Genomic DNA, 27,972 nt, shown 5'->3' on the forward strand with positions numbered 1-27,972 from the left:
TGGGGAGAGGTGAGAAGCAGGGCTCAGATCACACCCTCACTGGCCTTGCTACACACCCTCTGGAGTGTCTTTGCCTGGAGTGTCCTTGGATTCTGATAATGCTTCTTGTTTGCCAGGATGGAGGACAGACAGGGGCGTGTGTAAAAACTAGCCTGCTCTACAAAAGTAACATTTACATTAATTGCTCTGCCCACTTTTGTCTCTGGCCCCATCTGTTACCAGCATGTGGCCCCTGGAAGGTTACGTATAAGGGAATGTGGCCCTCTCTGGCTGAAAAAGGTTCCCCAACCCTACTAGAGTCCTATTCCAAAAGATTAGAGAAATTAAAGGGAAATTTAAATCAAGAGTAGGGATGTTGAATAATCAACAGGGGAACACACTGACTGACTGAGATGAAATAAAAGGAAGATGAAAGCAATTACACTGAAGAATTCTATAAAAGAGATGCCAGGATGGCAGATCCATTCACGGAGGAACTGTATGAGCCAGAAATTTTAGAATGCGAGGTGAAAGCGGCTCTTAAAATACTTGGAAGAAACAAATCACCAGGAACAGATGGCATACCAATAGAGTTGCTACAAGCTACTGAATCTGTCCAAATTTTGAGAAACAATTGTCAACAAATATGGCAAACTAAACAATGGCCCACAGACTGGAAGCGTTCAATATACATCCCAATTCCAAAGAAAAGGGTCCCAGGGAATGCAGCAATTATCGAACTATTGCCTTAATATCCCATGCAAGTAAAGTAATGCTCAAGATTCTACAATAAAGGGTCCAATCCAGATCACGAGAGGAGTAAAGCAAGGCTGCATTTTGGCCCCCTTTTTATTCAATTTTTATATCAATGACATTATTCCAGAGTTGGCTTCCCCTTCCTTTTTCCCACCATTGGCTGGGAATCGTAAGATCTCGTCCCTGCTTTACGCCGACAATCTGGTTTTACTCTCTCTGAATAAAATCGGTCTAAAAAGGATGCTCACCAGGCTGGGGAATTTCTGTAAAGAGCAGCACCTGACCATTAACCATTCCAAATCTAAGATTATGATCTTTGGTAAGAAGAGCCCCAAGTCGACCTGGTCTCTGAATGGGCACAAATTAGAGCAGGCGCACTCATTCAAATACCTGGGCATGCATTTCAGCAAGAAACTTTCATGGAAACATCACCTGGTGGCAACTAAACTCTCTTGCTCCAGATCAATCGGCCAAATTAGACGTTTCTTTTATACCTGAGGTGTGCAACTAATTAACCCTGTGCTTAAAGTCTACGTGGCAAAAATCCTACCCCAAATCCTTTATGGGGCCGAACTGTGGGGGGAGTCGGTAAAGCAGGCAGTGGAAGTCCTCCAAAATAAGTTCTTATGGCAGATCTTGGGTTTGCCTCAGGGGGTCCCGGCAGCCCATCTGAGAGCGGAGCTTGGGTTACCCTCCCTCGCAGCAAGAATAGACCTAGTACATTTCAGATTCTGGCGGAAACTACTTAGGTTGGATGAATGCTCCATACCCAAACTTTGTTGGACGGAGCAACGTAAGACCAGGGGATGGGCACACATGATCCAAGCAAAACTAGAGACCTATAATCTCTCTATGGGGAAATATCTGAGCCTCAGCCCGCACGTGCTCAGAAACTGGGTCTTCAATCACGACGCGAGCCAGGATCGGGCAGTAATTGCAGTAGCCCCTTTCTCCCCCTGGCTCCCCCTAGTCAAACTCAATCACGTTAGACCCTTTCATTTTGAAGTCCTGACGCAAGCCCATCTACGCAGGGCATTCACGGAACTCAGGTTCCAACTGATGCCCTCAGCCTATCTGGACGGGAGATACCTGGGCATCCCAGTTAAGGAGTGGAGATGCATCTTTGGATGCAACCAGTTAGAGGACATCACCCACTACTTGCTATTCTGCCCCTTATATGAGGACCCAAGAAGGAAATTCCTAGCTTACCATATCCGCTTGCTTATGCGTGCAGGGAAAAGCCCCCGAGATATGGTCGTTGAATTACTGGCCGATAGCAGTAAACAAACAACAGTTGCAGCAGCCAACTTCGCCTTTGCTGCAAGGAAATTACGGGCGAACCACATTAAGACTTATAACATCTTGTAATCGTTTTAAATTTGTACAAACTTTTTAGCCTTTCGATGTGTATTTGTGTTATGTCGTATTTTGCAAAGGCCTATGGCCATATGCAATAAAGTTTTGTTGTTGTTGCATATATGGAGCGAGAAATGTCAATGTCCAAGCTTGATTCAGAAAAGGAAGAGGTACCAGAGATCATATTGCAAACATACGTTGAATAATGGAACGGACCAAGGAATATCAGAAGGAAATCATCCTGTGCTTTATAGATTACAGCAAAGCCCTTGATTGTGTAGATCACCCTATTTGTTTAATCTATACGCAGAACATATCATATGGAAAATGGGACTGGACCAAGATGAAGTACGTGTGAAAATTGGAGGGAGAAATATCAATAATTTAAGATATGCCGATGATACCATACTACTAGCAGAAACCAGTAATGATTTGAAACAAATGGTGATGAAAGTTAAAGAGGAAAGAACACAAGATTCACTAGAAAAGACAATAATGCTGGGAAAAACAGCAGGGAGTAGAAAAAGAGGAAGGCCAAACATGGATTGATTCCATAAAGGAAGCCACAGACCAGAACTTACAAGATCTGAACACTGTGGTTCATGACAGATGCTATTGGAGGTCACTGATTCCTAGGGTCACCATAAGTCGAAATCAACTTGTAGGCACATAACAACAACAACAAACCCTACTCTACTGAGTTGTCATGTAGCAATCTTTGGCTAGTCATCAGCTCTCTCAGCCTAATCAACGTCACAGGGTTGTTGTGAGGATAAAATGGAAGGAGTTGTGTACACCACCACAAGCAATTTGGACAAAGAGCAAGTTCATATTGTGAATAATAACAACAACAAAAGCTATCTTTATCTATGTTACAGTTTCAAAACTGTTCCAACGAGCTGCCCATCAGAGAAATCAATAACTGACTGTACTTTTTCTGAATTTCATTTCCTTGTAGCCTGTTTACAATTCCCCACCAATGCCACTGTTTACATATACCTGCTGCTCAGGACAGCACTTCTTGCATCTAATAGCATGTGTTTTTAACTGGCTTATCGGTTTTTACGGGTTTTAATTTGGTATGGCATATATTTGTATACTTGTTTTTAATGTTCTTAATTGTTGTAAACCGCCCAGAGAACTTAGGCTATGGGGCAGTATATAAATGCAATAAATAAATCTTATAGCGGATTGTAGTACATGGAACCTTATGCCATAATACATTTCTTAGACTTTCAGGCACCACAGGACTCAGAATTTCCTGAATCTCCAACCCCTCCCCCTTATTGTGCTTCTCAAACGCACAATGAGGCCCAGCTTCTGAATAAACCTCTTTCCACCACGGTCAGAATGCTCATTTGGTTCCTTGACAGTGTGAATTCTTTTATATTTTATAAGAAGCAAGGGACAATCTGGGCTGAGTGTTGTTGCTGTTGTGCCACAGCGTAAAATGGCCCCAGAATCTTTTTAGAATAATTCAAATTTCTAGTCCTTGTGGGGGCAAAGGTATGCTTGAAAGTCTGGGGGCAATGTCTGCTGAAACTCCAAAGCCAAGATGCTAAATCTCTCTCTCTCTCTCTCTCTCTGTGTGTGTCTTAAGTGAAAAAAAAGAACATGCAAAATAAGAGGAATAACATACAGAATGTGTCAAATTTGCATAATGTAGGCATGTTGCAGAATTCAACTTATAATTTTATTTATTTATTTAAACATGGAGCACCCACAGTCTGGGATCCAACCAAACGTTTTTGTCTTATGCCATGCACTGGTACAATTATTCTTGTGTTGTGTGGGTTCTTTCCTGTTTCATGCAGTCTGCAAGGTGAGCAAAACTTTTCCCACAGTATGAATATCTATACACTTTCTCCCCTGTGTGCATTCTCTTATGCTCATTGAGACTTGATCCAGCGCTGAAGCTCTTCCCACACTCCAAGCATGTATATGGTTTCTCTCCTGTGTGTCTTCTCTGATGAGTTACAAGGTCCGTTCTCCTGCTGAACTTTTTTCCACAGACGGAGCACTTGTACGGCTTTTCTCCCGTGTGGATCCTCTCGTGGTTGATCAGCTGCGATCGCTGGTAGAAGCTCTTCCCACAGATCGAGCATTTATATGGTTTCTCTCCCGTGTGGATCCGTTCATGTTTCATGCAGGTTGAGCTCTGGCTGAAGCTTTTCCCACAATGTGAACATCGATACGGTTTTTCCCCAGTATGGGTCCTCTTGTGTGTATTTAAATTCGATCTGTCGCTGAAGTTCCTCCCGCACTCAGAGCACATGTATGGCTTCTCTCCCGTGTGGACTCTCTCGTGTGCGATGAGGTATGGCTGCCGGCTGAAGCTTTTCCCACAGTCTGGGCACTTATAAGGCTTTTCCCCTGTGTGCATTTTTTTATGAGCAATAAGGCGTGATTTATAACTGAAGCTTCGGCCGCAGTCCAAACATTCGTATGGTTTATCTCCAGTGTGCATTCTTTCATGGGCAACAAGCTCAGCTCTCCACCGAAAGGCTTTCCCACATTCCAAGCAAGTCCTCTCTCTCCCACCTTTGGCAATCCTTTGTTGCGTGTGTCTGTTGTCGCATGGCTTGTAGACCTGTTGGCAACAAACAATGGACTCTTCTCTTTCCTTATTTGGAGGACTTCCTTGCTGACTCACGGAAGCTTCTCCCTGGTCCAAATGCTGGGAAATGTTTTGCTTGGCACTTCCTGACAGGATGCAATACAGTTGCAATTCCCTAGTGGTTTCCATCTGGTCTGTCTCTTCCTCCCAATGCCTCTTATCATCTGCTTGGACAAGAAGAAATTCCAAATGTCAGTTCAAAAAGGGGGCATCAGAACATAGGAAGCTGCCTTATACTGAATCAGATAATTGATTCTTCTAGCTCAGTATGGTCCATACTGACTGGCAGAGGCTCTCCAGGGAGCCTCTCCCAGCCGTATCTGGAGGTGCTGGGGATTGAATCTGGAACCTTCAGATGCTCTACCACTGGGCTACAGCCCTTCCAGGATAGGGGCAAACTAGATATGATTTTGTCACATAGTTTGTCCTTGCATAATTGAATTGTCTTAAACAAATTAGCCGGCATGGATAGCAGTGGTAGGCTAGATGGGCCATTGGCCTGATCCAGCAGTCAGGCTCTTCTTAGGTTCTTATGATTACTTTTGGCCCGTAGACATCCATAAATATGTAACCCTGTTGCTTGTACAGACCCCTAATATTTAAATATTAATTGAAACATTCAGTTTTTAAGCCAGCAATGGGGAGCCTTTTGCTCTCCAGATACTCAGTGGCCTTCCCTGACCACTGGCCATGCTGGATGGGGCTGATGGGAGCTGGATGGGGCTGATGGGAGCAACACCTGGAGGGCCACAGCAGGTTCCCCACTCCTAGGTTAGAGTGTCAGACCAGATGCAGAGGAGGTGTGGGTTCAAATTCCCACTCAGCCATGAAACGTGCTGCTGTGTGGGCATGGGTAAACACCCCAGAGCTCCAGTTATACTGGGGTGGGGAGATGATGAGGGGGTGCTTGATGAAATACATAGGCCAAGTTCTCTCTAAGTTTAGCCAAATCTTGACTCCCTTTAACATTACAAAAACAATAGCTAAGGCAGGTGGGAGGGTGGGCATTCTGTTAGGAACATAAGTTTATTATTTATTTATTTATTAAATGTATATCCCACCCTTTGTCCCGGAAGGAGCCCATGGTGGCAAACAAAAACACTAAAAAAAATTACTCTAAAACGTGTTAAAAACAAAAGACTTTAAAACAAAACATCTTTAAAACATATTAAAACAAAGCATTTTAAAACATCTTTTTAAAAAAGCTTTAAACACACCTAAAAAAGTAATTTCAACACAGATGCAGCCTGGGATAAGGTCTCTACTTAAAAGGTTTGTTGAAAGAGGAAGTTGCCTTATACTGAATCAGATCATCGATCCATCTAGGTAAGTATTGTCTACTCTGACTGGCAGCGGCTCTCCAGGGTTTCAGCCATGGAGTCTTCCCAGTCCTACCTGGAGATGCCATTGGGGATTGAACCTGGGACCTTCTGCATGCAAGGCAGATGCTCCAACCACTGAGCTATAGGCCCTTCCCTGTTTTTTATTCTACATTCAAGTGTGATTTTTATGATGGGAATATTTTGTAAGCTGCTTTTGAGCCCTTTGAGGCCAGGGGTCTACAAAGCAGTATACAGATATCCTGAGTACTTTTTTGGTTGTCTTTCTATCTATCTAGAGAGCCAGTGTGGTGTAGTGGTTAAGGTGTTGGACTACAACCTGGGAGACCAGGGTTCGAATCCCCACACAGCCATGAAGCTCACTGGGTGACCTTGGGCCAGTCCCTGCCTCTCAGCCTCATGAAAACACTATTCATAGGGTTGCCATAAGTCGGAATCGACTTGAAGGAAGTACATTTTATTTTCTATCTATCTATCTATCTATCTATCTATCTATCTATCTATCTATCTATCTATCTATCTATCTATCTATCTATCTATCTATCCATGGGGTGCCGGTACTCATATATTGATTAAAGTACTGTGGGTGTCAGCACAAAACGGCTGCCACGGGCAGCAAAAAAAGAGGTGACGGTACTCTGTACCGTTAAGTACTGTCAAAAAAAAAAAAGAGAGCCCTGGGTATCTTAAATAAATAAGTGAATGGGAAAGAAGGCTGAGAAGAACCCCTTCTGTCCCCCACTAATCACACTCAGACCTCACAGGGTGGCTGTGAGGATAAACGGATGGTGGAGGAGCTGAACCAAACATGCCAACCCAGGACCATTGGGAGAAGGGAGGATATAAAAATCTCACAGTGGGGATTTGGTTAGTGTGTCAGACTCGGATTGGAGGCAGGGGCGGGGTTCAAATCCCCACACAAGCACAAAGCACACTAGGTGACATTGGGCTAGTGAGTCAATATCTCTCTCAGCCTGACCTATCTCATGGGGAGGGGGGGGAGAGTCTTAAGTATAACGCCCTGGAGGAACAGGTAGGATAGAAATGCAGCAAAGCAAGCAAACAAAACAACACTTCAGATAGCAATTCCCAAATTGTATGCTGTGAGAGAATGGAGAAAGAAGAACGTTAACCAAAGTTAGAGTGGGTATGGAGAACCTTTGGCCCTCCAGATGAGGCAAAAGACAAGATGGCACCCACTCCCTGTTTCACATACAGAAGCCAACTGGACAGGCATGAATCTTGTTTCAACCCTGGTGAGGGATAGTACCTTCCACCACACTAGGAGTGAGCAGTGAAGTGGCCAAGTTTGCTGACGACACTAAATTGTTCAGGGTTGTTAAAACAAAAAGGGATTGCGAAGAGCTCCAAAAAGACCTCTCCAAACTGAGTGAATGGGTGGAAAAATGGCAAATGCAATTCAATATAAACAAGTGTAAAATTATGCATATTGGAGCAAAAAATCTGAATTTCACATATACGCTCATGGGGTCTGAACTGGCGGTGACCGACCAGGAGAGAGACCTCGGGGTTGTAGTGGACAGCACGATGAAAATGTCGACCCAGTGTGCGGCAGCTGTGAAAAAGGCAAATTCCATGCTAGCGATAATTAGGAAAGGTATTGAAAATAAAACAGCCGATATCATAATGCCGTTGTATAAATCTATGGCGCGGCCGCATTTGGAATACTGTGTACAGTTCTGGTCGCCTCATCTCAAAAAGGATATTATAGAGTTGGAAAAGGTTCAGAAGAGGGCAACCAGAATGATCAAGGGGATGGAGCGACTCCCTTACGAGGAAAGGTTGCAGCATTTGGGGCTTTTTAGTTTAGAGAAAAGGCGGGTCAGAGGAGACATGACAGAAGTGTATAAAATTATGCATGGCATTGAGAAAGTGGATAGAGAAAAGTTTTTCTCCCTCTCTCATAATACTAGAACTTGTAGACATTCAAAAAGCTGAATGTTGGAAGATTCAGGACAGACAAAAGGAAGTACTTCTTTACTCAGTGCATAGTTAAACTATGGAATTTGCTCCCACAAGATGCAGTAATGGCCACCAGCTTGGATGGCTTTAAAAGAAGATTAGACAAGTTCATGGAGGACAGGGCTATCAATGGCTACTAGCCGTTATGGCTGTGCTCTGCCACCCTAGTCAGAGGCAGCATGCTTCTGAAAACCAGTTGCCGGAAGCCTCAGGAGGGGAGAGTGTTCTTGCACTCGGGTCCTGCTTGCGGGCTTCCCCCAGGCACCTGGTTGGCCACTGTGAGAACAGGATGCTGGACTAGATGGGCCACTGGCCTGATCCAGCAGGCTCTTCTTATGTTCTTATGTTCACACCTGAGGCAGCAGGTCAAATTAGGGGGCCCAGGACATGCCGTGTGATGACAAAGCGTAATGGCAAGATCTACCACCTGAGACAGTCGCCTCACTCTGCACTGTCATCAGAGATGGCTCCAAGTCTGAGGGGCAAAGCACCATCTGGTAGGCTGCCTCCTGGATCAGGCGAGGGGAACATTTGGCTCTCTAGATGTTGCTGAACTACACCTCCCATCATCCCTGGCCATTGGCCGTGCTTGCTGGGGATGATGGGAGTTGTAGTTCAGCAACATCTGGAAGGCCAAAGCTTCCCCACACCTGGGTTAGAATGTGACTAGGGCTGGGGTACCCAGGTTCAAATCCCCTACTCAGGGACAAAAGCATTGCGAAGGGAGACTCCAGCATGAAACTATTTATCTTTAGTGTTATATGTTATGATGAATGGACAACTTAAATTTAGTGCATACTAGCGCCGTAAGTCATACTTGACTCGAAGGTATATAACAACAACAAAGCAGCCTCATACCTGACGATGCTTGGAAATTTTAAGAACCCCCCCCCCAAAATCAGTGCAGTTTCAAATGGTTCCATTTGCCATCTTGATTCCAAATGGTGTCCAATTGTATCCAAAGAGAAGATGAAAACCTGCTCCCTTAATTTCAGGAACCAGAATGCAAAATTTGGTTAGGATACCTTAAGAGGTGTCCCAATACATAGCAAACAAACAACTTTCTAAAATATACAGCAGATTGTATCCAACTAAGTTCTACAAACAGTCATGGCATTCTCCAAAGAATCCTGGGAACTGTTGTTTGTTAAGGATGCTGAGAGTTGTTAGGAGACATCTAATTCCCCTCACTGAGCTGCAATTCCCAGAGTGGTTTAACAGTCAATCCCTCTTCTCAGGGAACTCTGGGAACTGGAGCTTGTGAGGGAAATAGGGGTCTCCTAACAACGCTTAACAAATTCCCCAGGATTCTCTGGGGAAAGCCTCAGGCACAGAAGGCTTGAAAAGGGGATTAGACAAATGCTATATGGTATGACGGTGGAATCAGGCCTTTAGTGTGGTGGAGAAAACCCTTTAGAACTCCGTCTTGGGACACATAAGACAGATGCCAACTCTTTTGAGTGCCTATTGAAGACCTTCCTTTTCTTTATTTATTGCATTTATATACCCAACCAGCCTTTTAAGTGGAGATCTTTATCTCAGTCTGTACTGCAAGGGGTGGGAGCCTCAAGCCTGGGGGTGGCCCTCCAGGCCTCTACATCTGGCCCTTAGAACTCTCCCCAAGCTACATCCCTCACTGGCTCCACTTTGGACCCTCTGTGTTTTTGCCTGCTAGGCCGCATCCTTGAACCCTGATGCCTTTTGCTTGCCTGGAGCAGCCTTTCCCAACCAATGTGCCTCCAGATGTTGTGGGACCACAATTCCCATCTTTCCTGACCATTGGCAATGCTGGCTGAGGCTGATGGGAGTTGTGGTCCAACAACACCTGGAGGCACACTGGTTGGGAAAGGCTGGTCTGGAGGCTAGAAAGGGGTATGTGTGAGTGTGTGTAGAAACTAGCCCACTGCACAAAGGTGAAATTTACCTTCATTGCTGCACCCACTTTTCCCTTTGGCTCCACCCACATGGCCCTCAGAACAATGCTGAGAAAGGAATGCGGCCCTCTGACTGAACAACGTTCTCTAACCCTGCTGTATTGAATCTGAAGTGGCTGCGATTGTTGTTTTTATTATTCTATATATGAATCTGTGTTAGTTCTTTTTATTGCTGATGTTTTCATTGTGAAATCCCTTTGAGATATTTTACAGGAAGAGATTCATAAATGAGGTTACATAATAAATTAAATACATGTGAGGGCCATGCTTGCTAGGGCTCAAGGGAGTTGTAGTTCAGCAACATCTGGAGGGCCAAAGGCTCCCCACCCCTATATTAATACCACAGAGGAAAGCAATGTTACCGTTTGATCATCTAGCTACTTTATCCTTTTTTTACTTTCTTTTTAACTGGAGCTGTCAGGTTTTGAACTTGCAACCTCTACATGCAACCTCTAGGCCTCTGCACTTGGCCCTCAGGACTCTCTTCTCTAGCCACACCCCTCACCAGCCTGACTTCACGCTCCCCTCCAGTGGTTTTGCCCAGCTGAAATGTGTCCTTGAACTGCCGCCCTGGGCTCCTACTGGGAGGAATGGCGGGATATAAATCTAATAAAACAAATAAACAAACAAGCAATGATCTTGCCTCTTGCGTGCCTGGATGGAGGATGGAGATGTGCATGGGATGTCTGTACCCAGAAATCTCTGGCTTTGGCAAAGCTGGAATGTAACCTACTGTACAAAGGGAAAAGTCACATCTGCCCACTTTTTGCCTCTGACCGCACCCACCCATGGCTTGTGGCCCCTGGAAGGTTGCCCAGAAAGGAATGTGGCCCTCTGGCTAAAAAAAGGTTCCTTGTCCCCCAATTTAAAGCCTCGCAAAAAGGGGGGTCTTTGGAGGGATTTGAAGGAAGGAGGGAAAAAAGCTTATTGCCTGCTCATTGACGCACAGTAAGCTGCTGCTTAAAGTCATAGCTGCAGAGTCTGGTTTAAAAGTTGGCAACCATAGTGGTGAACTGATCTGAAATATTTTTCTTTACATTTGCTTCTTTTACACTGCAGAAGGGGAAACAGCTGACTTTTGAATGGACCCAATCTCGTGACTGTTAGCTATTGTTCTTTGTGAAAATAATTTGATTTTTATTTACTTTGTTACATTTTTATCCCACCCTCCCTCCAAAGAAGTCAGGACAGCAAACCAGCATGCACGGCTAGAGATGTGGCCTGAAAAGAAAACTGGAAAATTTCAGATTTAACTTTTTTTCTGTCCCCCCTGAATTTTCCAGTTCTCCCCAACAAAATTGGGAAAAAAGGAGGGAGAAATAGTTCCCCCTGAATTTTTCCTTTATTCCTCCTGGGCCTTCACATATCTCTGCATGGCCCCTGTACTAATTTATTTGGCAACAGCCCTGTGAGGTAGGTTTGGCTGAGAGAAAGTGACGGACCCAAGCTCATCCAATAGGCTTTGTGGCTGAGTGGGGACTCAAAGCCAGGTCTTCTGCAGCAAAACAATTTATTGATTAATTTACTTTTCGTATTTATACAGCCAGCCCATGACAAGACATCTCTGGGCAGCAAAGCAAAAAACCACATTTAAAATACAATATAAAATAACAAAAACTATAAACAAATTAATTAAAACCTGAAACACAATTAAGAAAAGCAAATTAAAACTCAGTTGATAACTGAGAGGCTCAGACTATAAAACATCAGTTATTTAAAAGGCATAGGTGAATAGTAAGGTCTTCATCCAGTGCTGAAAAGACCACAAAGATGGCACCAGGCAAATAAAACCTTGCTGCATATTTCATAACCAGGGTGCCTCTTCTGAAAAGGTCCTCTCCCTAGTGCAGGTGTGGGGAACATTTGGCCCTCCAGATGTTGTTGACCTACAACTACCATCATCCTTTGCCATAGGCCATTCTTGCTGGGGTGATGGGAGATGTAGTTCAGCAACATCTGGAGGCCCAAAGGTTCCACCCACCCATCCTAGTAGTTACCCACCTCCCTTCATTTGGTAGGGACACTCTAAACAGGGCTTCTGAAGAGGATCTTAAAATTCAAACAGGTACATTATGGGAGAAGGCACTCAACAAAGACAGATGTAGTATCCTAATGTCAGCCATGGACTGCTCCAGCACTGAAGCTGTTCCCAACTCTCAGCAGTTCTACAATGTCTTTTTTGAGTGGATTCTCTCGTGTGCAGTAAGACTTGGTCTCTGAGTGAAGCTCTTCCCACAGTCCGAGCACTTATATGGTTTCTCTCCTGTATGGATCCTTTCGTGTGTGTTAAGGTTGGAGCGATGGCTAAAGCTTTTCCCACAGCCGGAGCAGTTATATGGTTTCTCTCTTGTGTGGGTTCTCCTGTGCACAAAGAAAGCTGATTTGTCCCGGAAGCTTTTCACACAGTCTGGGCATTCATGAGGTTTCTCCCCTGTATGGATTCTTTGATGTGAAAGAAGGCTGGAGCTCTGAGAAAAGCTTTTCCCACACTCTGAGCATTTATAGGGTCTCTCTCCTGTGTGGGCCCTCTTGTGAGCTGTAAGGGACGATCGATCGCTGAAGCTCTTCTCGCAATCCAAGCACTTAAACGGCTTCTCTCCCGTGTGGATTCGCTCATGTGTGATAAGGTTGGAGCGATGGCTAAAGCTTTTCCCACAGTCTGAACACTGATATGGTTTTTCCCTCGTGTGGGTCCTCCGGTGTACATCCAAAGCCGATCTGTCCCGGAAGCTTTTGGCACAGTCGGGGCATTTGTGCGGTTTCTCTCCCGTGTGGATTCTTTGGTGTCGAATAAGAACTGACTTGTGCCGAAAGCTTTTCCGACAGTCCAGGCAGTTATACGGCTTCTCTCCTGTGTGGATCCTCTGGTGTATAATGAGACCAGTTCTCCTGCTAAGGCTTTGCCCACAGATTGGGCACATGCACAGTTTCTCTTGTGTGTGGCTTCTTTCATTTTCAGAATCGTGTCCAAACATGTTCCCACATTCAGAACCAGCCTTTGCTCCCTCGCTCACAAGGATCCCATTCTGGATTGCATTTTCCACCAGACCCTTCTTGTTTCCCCAAGAATTTGTGACTGCGTCCCCTTCCTTTCCAGAGTGGTTTCCCTGCTGGATCTCAGATGTTGCTCCCTCATCCAGGCACTGGGCAGTGCTCTGTGTCTCTCCTCCTGCCAACATCCCACGTGGATCCTCTTCCCCAGGATGTCCTGGCCAGTTTTGCTCCATCTCACATGGCCTCTTCTTATCATCTGCTGGAAGAAGCAGAGAGTCCAAATATGAGTCTCTCTGTGCTAGGGAATAAGGGAACCACAGGCCAGGCTCAGCATCAGAAGAGAAGGCCATAGCTCAGTGGGAGAGCACCTGCTTTGCATGCAGAAGATCCCGGGTTCAGTCCCCAGCTTCTTCAGGTAGAGCTGGGAGAGAATCCTTCCTGAAACCCGGGAGAGCTGCTGCCAGTCACTTGTAGACAACACTGAGGTAGATGGACCAACGGTCTGACTGAGTGTAGGACAGTGTCCTGGGTTCCTAGCCCTTTGGGGAGGGGCCATAGCTCAGTGGTAGAACATCTGCTTTGCATGCAGAAGGTCACGCGTTCAATCCCGGCATCTCCAGGTGGGATTGGTGGGAAAATCCCTCCCTAAAATCCTGGAGAGCCGCTGCCGGTCACTGTAGATGATCCTGAGCTAGGTGGAGCAACTGTCTGACTTGGCATAAGACAACCTCCTATGTTCCTAAGAAAGCGAGAGGGACAATTTCTGCCTTTGCCCCTCTTGTGAGGAACTCAGCACCTTTTCCCCGCCCTCTCCATTTGAATTTCATTTCATATTTGAAATGTGGTATTGGAGGAGAGCTTTGCACATACCACGGACTGTGAAAAAGACAAATAATTGGGTGTTAGAACAAATTAAACCAGAACTGTCACTAGAAGCTAAAATGATGAAACTGAGGTTATCATACTTTGGACACATCATGAGAAGACATGACTCCCTAGAAAATACAATAATGCTGGGAAAAACAAAAGGGAGAAGAAAAAGAGGAAGGCCAAACAAGAGATGGATTGATTCCATAAAGGAAGCCACAGACCTGACCTTATAAGATCTGAGCAGGGTGGTTCATGACAGATGCTCTTGGAGGTCACTGATTCATAGGGTCGCCATAAGTCGTAATCGACTTGAAGGCACATAAGAACAGAAGAAAAACTTTGAACACCTTTGATCCCTTTTCAAAGATCCATCTTCCCTATCCCAGATGTGTTTATTTAATCATTTATAAACTACTTCCCAACAAATGTTTCCAAAGCCGAGTACAACAGAAGTGTTGGAAACCAAAATCAGTAATAGAAATAAATATATAAAATAGCCATTTTAAAAGCAGATTTTACAAAAACATGAAATTACACACATTTGGTATACGCTGTGAAAATGGCCAAGTCACAGCACCAGGGTCTTTTTCCAGCCAGCCATTTCATTTCCCCCCACCCCTAGTTTTCCATTTCCCGCACCAGTCACTGAACAGTCTGTGGCTACTGAGCATGCTCAGTCCTCATTGGGCTGCTGGGGGTGGGTGTTGCCTCCTTTAAGTGATTTCTGCAATTCTCAGTTTCCCTGAGTGTGCCAATACCTTCCCTCATAAGAAAAGCCTGGCTGTTGGATCAGGCCAAAGACCTACTTAATCTAGCATCCTGTTCTCATAGTGGCCAACCAGATGTCTCAATGGGAAGCCCCCAAGCAAGACCTGAGCGCAACAGCACTCTCCCCTCCTGCAGTTTCCAGCAACTGGTATTCAGAAGCATATATTGCCTCCAACTATGGAGGCCGAGCATAGCCATCCTGGCTACTAGCCATTGACAGCCTTCTCTTCCATCCCTTGGATGATAAGGGAGTCAAAGGTGTACTAAAGAACGATAAGGAGATTGCAGAGAAGCTAAATGAATTCTTTGCATCTGTCTTCAGAGTGGAAGATATAGGGCAGATCCCTGAAACTGAACTAACATTTGCAGGAAGGGATTCTGAGGAACTGAGACAAATAGTGGTAACGAGAGAGGAAGTTCTAAGCTTAATGGACAATATAAAAACTGACAAATCACCGGGCCCGGATGGCATCCACCCGAGAGTTCTCAAAGAACTCAAAGGTGAAATTGCTGATCTGCTAACTAAAATATGTAACTTGTCCCTCGGGTCCTCCTCCGTGCCTGAGGACTGGAAAGTGGCAAATGTAACGCCAATATTCAAAAAGGGATCCAGAGGGGATCCCGGAAATTACAGGCCAGTTAGCTTAACTTCTGTCCCTGGAAAACTGGTAGAAAGTATTATTAAAGCTAGATTAACTAAGCACATAGAAGAACAAGCCTTGCTGAAGCAGAGCCAGCATGGCTTCTGCAAGGGAAAGTCCTGTCTCAGTAACCTACTAGAATTCTTTGAGAGTGTCAACAAGCATATAGATAGAGGTGATCCAGTGGACATAGTGTACTTAGACTTTCAAAAAGCTTTCGAAAAGGTACCTCACCAAAGACTTCTGAGGAAGCTTAGCAGTCATGGAATAAGAGGAGAGGTCCTCTTGTGGATAAGGAATTGGTTAAGAAGCAGAAAGCAGAGAGTAGGAATAAACGGACAGTTCTCCCAATGGAGGGCTGTAGAAAGTGGAGTCCCTCAAGGATCCGTATTGGGACCTGTACTTTTCAACTTGTTCATTAATGACCTAGAATTAGGAGTGAGCAGTGAAGTGGCCAAGTTTGCTGACGACACTAAATTGTTCAGGGTTGTTAAAACAAAAAGGGATTACGAAGAGCTCCAAAAAGACCTCTCCAAACTGAGTGAATGGGTGGAAAAATGGCAAATGCAATTCAATATAAACAAGTGTAAAATTATGCATATTGGAGCAAAAAATCTTAATTTCACATATACGCTCATGGGGTCTGAACTGGCAGTGACCGACCAGGAGAGAGACCTCAGGGTTGTAGTGGACAGCACGATGAAAATGTCGACCCAGTGTGCAGCAGCTGTGAAAAAGGCAAATTCCATGCTAGCTGGAGGCTACAACATATTGGAAATACGGGGCAGCCTCCCCCCTCTTTATGCTGTCTCCCTCGTACCTTACCGGGATGCAGCTTGGTGCTTTCGTCTGCGCCGGGCTACTGCCGCCGCCACCGCCGCTGTCGCGCCGAGCCGGGCTGGAGCTGGGCTGGGGCTGTGGCCTTTCGGTGGGTCTGATGCCGCGGCCTGTCCCTGGGAGCAACATGCTGTTGCGATGATCTTTCGGTGAATGCTGAGGGCGGGGGAGCGCCCCTGCAGCCGCCACTATCTTACCATCTGACCTCTGTCTGCTTGCCCTTAATATCGGCAGTGTTTACATCTTAATGCCTTTGTTTTTGGCTTCTAAAGAGAACTTCCCTCTTAGTCGCGACTTTAAGGGGTTTGTTTGCTGCGCCCCACCCCCCGCTGAATGTACCGGATGTTGGATGCTGAGATCAAGAGGGGGTGTTGTTTTTCGGTCTTGCATATGGACTATCACCCACACCGGTCTTTGTGCAAGGGTGGGAAGACTCACATCACGAGTTTCCATCTGAAGGCGCACATTTCGGACTATACAGATGAGAAGCCTTATTGTAACGGAATTAGTTTTTATGTTATTGTTTAGCTTTCTTGCTTAGTGTTTGGTGTTTTTGATGTTTTATATGTTTTTTGCTTTGTACGTCGCTCAGAGTGGCTGGGTAGCCAGCCAGATGAGCGACTAAGAAATCGAATAAATAAATAAATAAAATAAATAAATTAGGAAAGGTATTGAAAATAAAACAGCCGATATCATAATGCCGTTGTATAAATCTATGGTGCGGCCGCATTTGGAATACTGTGTACAGTTCTGGTCGCCTCATCTCAAAAAGGATATTATAGAGTTGGAAAAGGTTCAGAAGAGGGCAACCAGAATGATCAAGGGGATGGAGCGACTCCCTTACGAGGAAAGGTTGCAGCATTTGGGGCTTTTTAGTTTAGAGAAAAGGCGGGTCAGAGGAGACATGACAGAAGTGTATAAAATTATGCATGGCATTGAGAAAGTGGATAGAGAAAAGCTTTTCTCCCTCTCTCATAATACTAGAACTTGTAGACATTCAAAAAGCTGAATGTTGGAAGATTCAGGACAGACAAAAGGAAGTACTTCTTTACTCAGCGCATAGTTAAACTATGGAATTTGCTCCCACAAGATGCAGTAATGGCCACCAGCTTGGATGGCTTTAAAAGAAGATTAGACAAGTTCATGGAGGACAGGGCTATCAATGGCTACTAGCCGTTATGGCTGTGCTCTGCCACCCTAGTCAGAGGCAGCATGCTTCTGAAAACCAGTTGCCGGAAGCCTCAGGAGGGGAGAGTGTTCTTGCACTCGGGTCCTGCTTGCGGGCTTCCCCCAGGCACCTGGTTGGCCACTGTGAGAACAGGATGCTGGACTAGATGGGCCACTGGCCTGATCCAGCAGGCTCTTCTTATGTTCTTATGTTTGTCCAATCCTCTTTTAAAGCCATCCAAGTTGGTGGCCATCACTGCCTCTTGTGGGAGCCAATTCCAGAGTTCAGCTAGACACTTCCACACACACATCTGGGCACCCAATTCTGCTTGACGCTCAGTATGTGATTTCAGAATTAGAAGGAGTGATATGAAGATTTTTTTAAAAAAAAACTGTGTCAAGAAAAGCTCAGTTCTGCAACCTGTACAAATTATGCAAACCGTCCGTATATTCCTTTATTTGTGCATAATGCATTCTGGCACTATGGAAAGAAGGAAAGCATTCTCCCACCTCTCTGTGTAATTGCTGCTAGTACCAGGGTGGAAAGCATCCTTACCTGCACAGGTGGTATCTCTGTCCCCCTCCTGCTTGACCTCCTTGAAGAGCATCGCCTGCCAGGCATCCAATGGAGCCTTCTCTGCCTCTGAGGAACTGGAAGCCACCTCCTTGGATGTCCCCGACACCTTGAAAAAACAGGGAGAATCACATACAGGGCAGAAGGTAAACACTAGGAGGGCAGTGCTTACAGGTTGAGTGACCAACTGCGTTAGGAGCTGCTGCCTCTGTGCCTTTCAGCAGTGCCATGCTTTGCAGACATCAGCATCTGTGAATTTATTTATTCACAGCGGATGTGAAAGTTGGACAGTGAAAAAAGCGGGTAAGAGAAAAAACAACTCATTTGAAATGTGGTGTTGGAGGAGAGCTTTGCGGATACCATGGACTGCGAAAAAGACAAATAATTGGGTGTTAGAACAAATTAAACCAGAACTATCACTAGAAGCTAAAATGATGAAACTGAGGTTATCATACTTGAACTTGTAAGATCTGGATGGTTCCTGTCAGATGCTATTGGAGGTTGCTGATTCATAGGGTCACCATAAGTCATAATCGACTTGAAGGCGCACAACAACAACAAAGGCCTGTCAGCATAAAAAGGTCTTCCAAGAGATGCCTGAAAGTCAGCAGTGGATCTCTGCTGGAGGACAGAGTTCCACAGCACAGGACTGGTGACACTCAATGCCCAACTTCTATTGGAAGCCAGTTGGGCCTCTGTAACTGGATGATCTCAGCGATCGGGCAGGGATATAAGGGCCCAGGCGGTCCTTAAGATATCCTGGACCCAAGTTGCTCAGGGCTTTGTATATCAACAGAAGTGCCCCAGACCTGGCATGTAGCATGTGGGTACCCGATGCTTCAGCAGAGCTGTCGTATGCTGTTGGCCATCTTCCCCATCAGCAACCTAGCCACTGCATTTGCTCATTTGAGCTGTGAAAGGTTTGCTTTAAAATGTTTGACCCAACAGTTACATACAAGTGGGACCTGTAACGAAATGTTGCCGCGTGAAGTGCTCCTGTTGAGGGTTCCAGCCAGCCAGCCACACTTCTTCCAGGATACTCCATTCAATTCCCCCCCTCTCGTTTTCTGTTCCTCCCCATTCAGCCAACATTCCATGCCCACTGAGCATGCTCAGTCCTCATCTGTTTGTTTGGGTTTCTATTCCCCTCCCCCTGAAGTTTTTTTTGTAAACTGTGCAGTTTCCCCAGGCCTGCTGGTACCTCCCTCTTGTGCGTGGATGGTGCTGTTTTGGCTACAAAAAAGATCCACATGGAGAATGAATTTGCTTTTGCCATATAACAGCGGTAAGGATCGTCCAGCCCTCCAGACATTGTTGGACTCCAGCTCCCATCTGCCGCAGCCAGCCTAGCCAAATAGTCAGGGATGATGGGAGTTGGAGTCCAGTGACATCTGGAGGGTCACAGGTAAGCCACCCCCAGTATACAGGATTAAGACCACCTGTAACTGTTTGGGGTTCTTTTGCACTTTGGGAACTGACAAAAGATGCGCACCCCAAGACCTGATAGCTAAGCACCGTCAAACACACAGCATGAAAATATTATTTAAGAAAACCAAAGATGTAATGTCAAAAGTACAAAAGGGCATCTAAAATGATCAAGGGGATGGGGCAACTCCTCTATGAGGAAAGGCTGCAGCATTTGGGGCTCTTTAGATTGGAGAAAAGGAGAGTGAGAGGTGACATGACAGAAGAATATAAAATTATGCATGTTGTGGAGAAAATGGATAGGTAGAAGTTTTTCCCCATTCTCTAATAATATTAGAACTCAACGACATCCAATGAGGCGGAATGTTGGAAACTTCAGGGCAGACAAAAGAAAGGAATTCTTCATACAACACGCAGGTCATATCCACGCTATGCATTTAAAGCACTGTTGGAACACTGTAACAGTTATGGCTTCCCTCAAAGAATCCTGGCTACTGTCGTTTGCTAAGGGTGTTGGGAAATGTACCTCTGAGAGGGGTCTCCTGACAACGACCATTGGCAAACTAGAGTTCCCAGGATTCCATTGGGGGGAAGCCATGGCTGAAAAAGTGGTATAAGAGTATTTTAAAGGTATGCTGTAGATGTGACCACAAATTATGGAATTTGTGACCGTAGTTAAACTATGGAATTAACACCCACAAGAGGTAGTGATGGCCATTCAAGACTATTAGAGTAATTTGTGGAGGATAAAGCTATCCATGGCTACTAGCCACAATGGCTATGTTCTACCTCCACAGTCAGAGGCAGTATATGCTGCAGGAAGGGAAAGTGCTCTTGTGCTCAGGACCTGCTTGCAGGCTTCCCATTGGGGCATCTGCTTGGCCACCTTGAGAACAGGACGATGGCCGAGATGGGCCTTTGGCCTCTTCTGATGTTCTTATAACCCGTGTGGGACTATTTGGTACAGCAGTAGCCTGGAAATGTTCTCACCTCCTCCTCCTGCTCTCGTGATCGCTGCAGCAGGAACTCCTCAGCCAGGCCCACTGCTTGTGAGCAGGACTCTGGGCTTCTTTCCCTGACCCAGTTCTGGATTACTGCTGGTAGGACGGTCAGAAACTGCTCCAGAACCAGCAGCTCCAGGATCTGCTCCTTTGTGCGTCTCTCCGGCTGCAGCCACTCGTGGCAAAGGTCCCGGAGCTGGCTGCAAACCTCGCGGGGGCCCTTGCCCTCTTGGTAGCGGAACTGCCTGAAATGCTGGCGGACGCTCTCTGCGTCCAGGTTCTCTTCCTTCACCGTCCTGGAAATGGCCTCATCTTTGGCCGCTGGGCTTCTACAGGATTCCGAGCTCAAACCGGGCAGGAGTCGGGGGCCCTCCTCTCCTTTCAGCTGCAGCCTGGCCTCAGGTACTCCCTCCAACGGAGGCAAATCAGCCTGAGAAGCATCCCTCGGTCCTAACCTTGGCTGGGGGGAGGTCCCTCGTTCTGAGTGAGGAGAATGTACCTCCCTGAGAAACTGCTGCCACTGGGCCTCCCAGCAACCTTGCAGCGTCCCCTCAGGCTCCTGTTTAATGTGTTCCAGTGCACCTCCTTCCCAGAATCCCTTTGTAACCCCAGGCTGGGTAGCATGAGGTACTTTTCCTGTGCCATTCCCTGGTTCAGAGACCACCAGGTCCTGCTTCTCTGTCTTCACTCCCAGCTTTGTCATAGTCTCTGGGGGGAAGCCAGAATCGGACGCATCTCCGTGCTCTGCTGCCATCTTAGTTCTCAGGCCAAGGTTGGCCTGAATTGGCAGAACTTGCCTTTCCAATGAAACAGCAAATGACAGGCCCTCCAGAGTTCACAGCTTGATACTAGCGGATGCAGGGACAACGGCTGGTGCTCTGCCTGAGGAAAAAAAGAAACAATATTTCAGAACCTGAGAGCACCTGCAACAAAATTTTGCAGTGCAGAACTATGCACCTGTTCACAGTTCCAGCCTGCCAGGTATACCTCTTCAGGATACTCCATTCCATCCCCCCCCAGTAAGTCAGTTAGCATTCTATTCCCACAGGGCATGCTCAGTCCTGACTGGGCTATTTGTGGGGTTTCCCCCACCCTTTGGGTTTAAAAAAAATTATTATTATTATTGCATATATATACCATCCCATAGCCGAAGCTCTCTGGGCGTTTACAACTATTAAAAACATTAAAAACAAATATACAAATTTAAAAACACATTTTAAAAAGCAATTTAAGAACACATGCTAAAATGCCTGGGAGAAGAGGAAAGTCTTGACCTGGCGCTGAAAAGATAACAGTGATGGCTCCAGGCGCACCTCGTCAAGGAGATCATTCCATAATTTGGGGGCTACCACTGAGAAGGCCCTCTCCCTTGTTGCCAGACTCCCAGCTTCCCTCCAAGTAGGCACTTAGAGGAGGGCCATTGATGTTGAGCGCAGTGTACAGGTGGGTTCGTGTCGGGAGAGGCGTTCCATCAGGTATTGTGGTCCCAAGCCTTATAGGTTAAAATCAGCACCTTGAATCGAGCTCGGAAACATACAGGCAGCCAATGCAAGTGGGCCAGAATTGGTTTTATATGTTCGAACCATCTGGTCCCTGTTACCAATCTGCCTGCTGCATTTTGCACAAGCTGCAGTTTCCGAACCATCTTCAAAGGCAGCCCCACGTAGAGCGCATTGCAGTAATCTAACTTGGAGGTTACCAGAGCATGGACAACTGAAGCCAGATTATCCTAGTCCAGATAGGGGTATAGCTGGGCCACCAACTGAAGTTGGTAGAAGGCACTCCAGGCCACCGAGGCTACCTGAACCTCAAGTGACAGAAATGCTTCTAGGAGAACCCCCAAGCTACGAACCTGCTCCTTCAGGGGGAGTGCAACCCCATCCAGGACAGGTTGGACATCCACCATCTGGTCAGAAGAACCACCCACTAATAGAATCTCAGTCTTGTCTGGATTGAGCCTCAGTTTATTAGCCCTCATCCAGTCCATTGTTGCAGCCAGTCACCGGTTCAGCACATTGACAGCCTCGCCTGAAGATGAAAAGGAGAAATAGAGCTGTGTGTCATCAGCATACTGATGGCAACACACTCCAAAGCTCCGGATGACCGCAGCCAACGGTTTCATGTAGATGTTGAACAGCATGGGGGACAGAACTGACCCCTGTGGAATCCCCTACTGGAGAGTCCAGGGTGCCGAGCAACGTTCCCCAAGCACCACCTTCTGGAGCTGACCGGCCAAGTAGGAGCTTCTGCAAATCTTGAGATCCCCCCAGATGTGGGCCAGATGTTGGAGTCCAGCTCCCATTAGCCCTAGTCAGGATGGCCCATGGCCAGGGATGACGGGAATTATAGTCCAGCAACATCTGGGGGGCCATAGTTACCCCACAACTGGTCTATATGATAATGACAATGCAATTTGTTTTACATGTTTTTAATAAATTTTAAACTGTAGTAACCTTCCCTGGGACCTGCTGGTGAAGCGTGGGAATAAATACAGTAGTAGTAGTAGTAGTAGTAGTAACTTCCTCTTGTGCAAAGATGGTGCCACTTTGGCTACATAGAATCATAGAATAGTAGAGTTGGAAGGGGCCTATAAGGCCATCAAGTCCAACCATCTGTTCAATGCAGGAATCCAAATCAAGGAGTTCCAGACAGATGGCTGTCCAGCTGCCTCTTGAATTAATTAGATAATTAATTTTAATATATTTAATTAATTTGAAAGTATTTCTAAACTGCTTTATATTTCCATAACTCTCTAGGTGGTGTATCCTATGTACAATAATAAAAACAATATCCATTAATATATATATAAAAAGCAAATGAAACAAGAGGGTTGGATTAAACTCAACTTTACTCAGAGCAGACCCACTGAAATGAATGGACCTACGGTAGTCATGATCATTCATTTTAATGGGCCTACTATGAGTAAAAGAGAGTATTCAAGAAACATGTACGTGTAAAACAGGGCCCAATCTTATGGATCATGGAAAGGCTGGGCAAAAAGGTATGTCTTTACATGACATTAGAGCAGTGGTTCCCAACCTGGGGGCTGTGACCCCCAGGGGGGCCATGAAGTAATCCAGAGGCGGCTGCAAACAGTAAAGAAGTGAATTATTTATTTATTTTTTAAAGTCTTCACTCCCTGGACACTATCTGGTCTCCACTGCTACTGCAGACGACATCTCTCCCTTCCTCGAAATGAGAGGGGAGGACTTTTGCTGAAGCACCAGAGCATCTTTCAGGCGTACAGAGCGCAGGCATCTGCCGACAAAACATGTGGCAGATGCCAAAGGAAGCTGAAGGAGGTGCTACCAGGAGAAGAGGGGATTGCTATCCCGACCCCTGTCTCCTTGCACTGCTGCTGCTGACAACGGCCTTACTCAGAACGAGAGGAGAGGGTTTTTCATGAGGCAAAAAGAAGCAAGGCTGCAAGGAAAGGCTGCTTTCCCCTTGCCTGCCTTTCTTGGCTCCTGATTCATTGCCACCTCCTTTAAAAAATTATTCTTGTTTGCGAGGCTGCCCAGATCTCACCTTCGGCCCAGACAAAGCCAAGGAGCAGTGAGGAAGCTCAGGACTTGCTCGCCCCCTATCTCTGAGGCTAAGTCTGTGTGTCAGTGTCCTCTTTCTTCCATCTACACTCCACCCCCCCAATCTCTCTTTCAGAGATGCTGTGGCAGTTGAGGGCTTCCCTCCTCCCACATGCCCAAATGCATGCAAGCCTGCAGATCCTTGCAGGAGGGGCAGGTGTGCTTGTGTGCATGCGGGCACTGATGTCTTCTGCTTCACTCACATTCCCCAAGTGCACGCTAACCAAGCCATCAGTTCTGATTATCATCCCAAGGCTTAAAAACACTAACCCCCTCTTCAACTTATCCACCCTTTTGTCTTCACAGCCTAGCATCTCCACCACAAGCTGCTTATTGATTATTATAATAATTTTTTAAAAGCTCAGCAGATTGGCTGAGGTGCACATACTGCAGCTGAAATGTATTTATTTATTTAATTATTATTGCATTTATATCCCACCTTTCCATCCAAGTTGCTCAAGGTGGTGCACATGGTTCCCTCCCTTCCATTTTTCCATACACCAACCCTGTGAGGTAGGTCAGGCTGAGAGACTGTGTCTGGCCCAAGATCACCCAGTGGGCTTCACAGCTGGGTGGGGATTTGAACATGGATCTTATTCCAACCCTGTAATCCACTGGTGTTGGGAGACAGGACTGTATATCTTCAGACAGTTGGGGGGGGATGGGATCCCAATTTGATGGGACCTTTGCATTAAGAAAAGAAAGCAACACCTCCCTGTCTGCAGGGAGCTTTTAATGGAAAAGGATATTTGGAGATGTGATGTTTTCAATTAACAGAGGCTAAATTTACAATTAGTGTGGGGGGATCACACAATATTTCGAGCTTAAAAGGGGGGGAAACCACTGATCTAGAGCAACTGACGGTCACTGCTTCACATATGGCACAACTGAGTTTGCTATTAGCCTAAAGGAGGGGTAGGTAACCTGTGGCCCTCCAGATGATGATGATGATGATTAAATTTTATATCCCACCCTTCCTCCGAGAAGAAGCCCAGGGCAGCAAACAAATGACAAAACTCTAAAAACATCTATAAAATATCTTAAAAACAAACCATCTTTTAAAAAATCATAAAAACAAAGCATCTTTAAAAACATCTTAAAAACAAAACTTTTTTAAAAAAATAAACATGTTTAAAAACATCTTAAAAACCATTCCAATACAGATGCAGACTAGGATAAAAGTCTCTACTTAAAAGGGATGTTGGAAGAGGAAGGTCTTCAGTGGGAAAGATAACAGAGGAGGTGCCTGTCTGATATTTAAGGAGAATGAATTCCAAAGGGGTAGGTGCCACAACACGAAAGGCCCGATTCTTATGTTGTATGGAAAGGACCTCCTGATGAAATCGTACCTGCAGGAAGCCCTTACTTGCAGATGTTGTTGGATTGCAACCCCCATCATACCCGACTAGTGGCCGTGCTGCCTTGTTGGTGCGAGATGGCGTCCAGCAACATCTGACCAACCACAGATTCCCCACCATTGCTGTATAGGGTGGGCACAGCATAGGAAGCCTTTTCCTTGGTCCCTCTAATAGAGTACTTCAGCCTCTGTCATCTTCTACTGTGACTGTTCTAGATTTTAAGCTCCTTAGTGTCAAGGACCTGTTTTTTTTTTTTGTCTACGACGCTCCGTAAAGGGCCAGGGATACAAATGGCACAGTATAAATAAACTACAGCAAAACATTTTAATGCTTTATTCCAATCAGTCTGTGAAAATTGCCTATTTTCTCTGCCTCCTCTACCCTTTTCCTCTTAGGTTCTTCTCCTATGCATTAACTGTTCTGAGCTCTTCCTTCAACCGATTGATTCTAGGCTCGCCACCCCATGCAAAGCAGCTGAATTTGGAAGATTCAGGACAGACAAAAGGAGAGCTTTCTCCATACAGTGAGGAGAAGGAGACCCTTCTTCATATAGCGCATAGAGGCAGCAATGGCCACCAACCTGAATGGCTTTAAAAGAAGATTAAACAAATTCATGGGGGATAAAGGCTATCAGTGGCTACTAACCCTGATGCCTATGTTCCACCTCCACCTTTGAAGGCAGTATTCCTCTAAATTCATTGAGATCTGCTGTTGCACAGGTCCTGCTTGCAGGCTTCCCATTTGGCCATCATGAGAAGAGGATGCTGGACTAGATGGGCCTTTGGCCTGATCCAACGGCCTGCCTCTTTTCATGTTTCTTTTAACCTCTTACTCTCTGGAGCCTCTTCCTGGTCCTCCCGCCCTGTAAAGCTGAGAAGCTTTTAAGACCAGCCACACAAAGAACCTCCTCTGCTGGCAGAATAGCTGGAGTGCAAACATTCCCACAATTGTTCCCTGAGCAATTAGGGACGGTCATAGGACACCCACTAAAGGCTACTCCTCCACTGATGATGCATCCCCCCCTGAAGTGCTTCCCATTTCTTCCCACGACTCCAGAGACTGAATTGTAGCCAGCGATTGCCCTTCTCAAGAATAGACCGATTGAATTTAATGAACCCAAGTTGGCTGGGCCTACTCATTTCAATGGGTCTACTCTGAGTAGGACCAGCATTGGACACAACCCGTTATTATCAAGTAATGACAATCAGCTTGCAGAGCTCCATGTAATCATGGGTACCTACAGGTATTTCCTGTAAGAGTCACTGGGGGGTGTCTTATGGCACCTTAAGAATGAACAAATAGTATTCTTTGTTATTATTTAGTAGAGAATTATAAGGACTCTAAACTGATCAGGACCTGGTTACCTGGCCGGTTGCCTTTTCTTGAATGGGCGAGTCCAGAGACTGCAAACTGCAGAGGACCTTTTTACCATATTAGAGCCTGCAAATGCCTACCTCAGAGTAGCATGGAGAAGGGCTTTTTCTGAGGTGGCACCTACCTTGGAGATTGATCTCCCTAGGAGATCAGGCAGGCAAGGACTGTTTAATTGATTCCACCAGCCATTAAAGGGTAGAGCATTTGTTTTGCATGTAGAAGGTCCCAGGTTTAATCCTCGACATCTCCAGGTAGTGCCGGGAGAGACCTCCCTGCTTGAAACCCTGGAGGACCGCTGCCAGTCAGTGTAGACGATACTGAGCAACATGGACAAGTAGTCTGAGTCTGTATAAGGCAGCATCCTACGTCGCTAGACAGAGGGATGGATGCCTGCCTGCACCTCTCCCTCCCTCCCAGCTCCATCGCCCAACCACCCCAAGTCCTTGGTTAGGAGCTCACCTGATCTCAGCCCAAAGACAAGATCTTTCCCGTTCCCGAAGATGCAACCTAAAAATACAAAACCGTTAGAGTGTGTGTGTGACTGTCTCCTCCCCCTCCCCCCTTTTCCCCCAAGAAGAGGCGGAGCAGGAAGTGACTCCAGGCTTAACCTCTCCCCATTCACAAACAAGCCTTTCTAGGAGTCGACTCGTTCTGCTTTGTCCTTAACCTTGCAGACAACCAGAACCGACTAGGAGACTGTGCTCAGCCCCATGGGAGAAACAAAGATATGAAAAGAATGAGGGGGGAATGATGAAAGTTTTGTTGTTATGTGCCGTTAAGTTGATTGCGACTTATGGCGACCCTATGAATTAGCGACCTCCAAGAGCATCTGTCATGAACCACCCTGTTCAGTTCTTGTAAGTTCAGGTCTGTGGCTTCCTTTACGGAATCAATCCATCTCTTGTTTGGCTTTCCTCGTTTTCTACTCTCTTCTGTTTTTTCCCAGCATCATTGTCTTTTCTAGTCCAGACTCTGTGAGTTCAAATCCCCGCTTGTGTCTCTTGGGTGTAAAGGGCCAGTTAAAGATCACCCCCACAGTGGGGGTTACATGCCCTGCCACCTGTGCAGCCGTGGGCAAACTGCATAGTCCCAAGTAGCTCAGTTGCCCCCCAGCTAGCAGTTGCGGCCAAGGGCTGGCTTGTGCAGCTGTGGCAAGCTGAGCAGGTTCTAGCCAGCTGGGGAGCACTAGCCTCAGAGGGAGGCAATGACCCCCTCTGAATACTGCTTACCATGAAATCCCTATTCATAGGGTCACCATAAGTCGGGATCGACCTGAAGGCAGTCCATTTCCATTTTTTCCTGTGAATCATGTCTTCCCATTATGTTTCCAAAGTATGATAACCTCAATGTCATCATTTTAGCTTCTAGTGATAGTTGTGGTTTAATTTGTTCTAACATCCAATTATTTGTCTTT

The 27,972-nt window shown here is 46.0% G+C and overlaps 1 protein-coding gene across 1 annotated transcript; it reads right to left on the reverse strand.

Annotated features, from left to right (window-relative positions):
• Window positions 1–3,762: 3,762 nt before the first annotated feature.
• Window positions 3,763–27,167, reverse strand: LOC133381269 (zinc finger protein 345-like). Its single transcript, XM_061620163.1, has 5 exons — window positions 27,018–27,167; window positions 20,232–21,124; window positions 17,799–17,925; window positions 12,186–13,218; window positions 3,763–4,505 (listed from the first exon to the last, which is right to left on the reverse strand). The coding sequence occupies exons 2-5, from the start codon at window positions 20,994–20,996 to the stop codon at window positions 3,866–3,868; spliced, it is 2,565 nt and encodes an 854-aa protein (XP_061476147.1). The 5' UTR covers window positions 20,997–21,124; window positions 27,018–27,167; the 3' UTR covers window positions 3,763–3,865.
• Window positions 27,168–27,972: the final 805 nt, after the last annotated feature.

This window comes from Rhineura floridana, chromosome 3 (genome assembly GCF_030035675.1).
Source record: "Rhineura floridana isolate rRhiFlo1 chromosome 3, rRhiFlo1.hap2, whole genome shotgun sequence".
NCBI classification, from domain to species: Eukaryota; Metazoa; Chordata; class Lepidosauria; order Squamata; family Rhineuridae; genus Rhineura; species Rhineura floridana.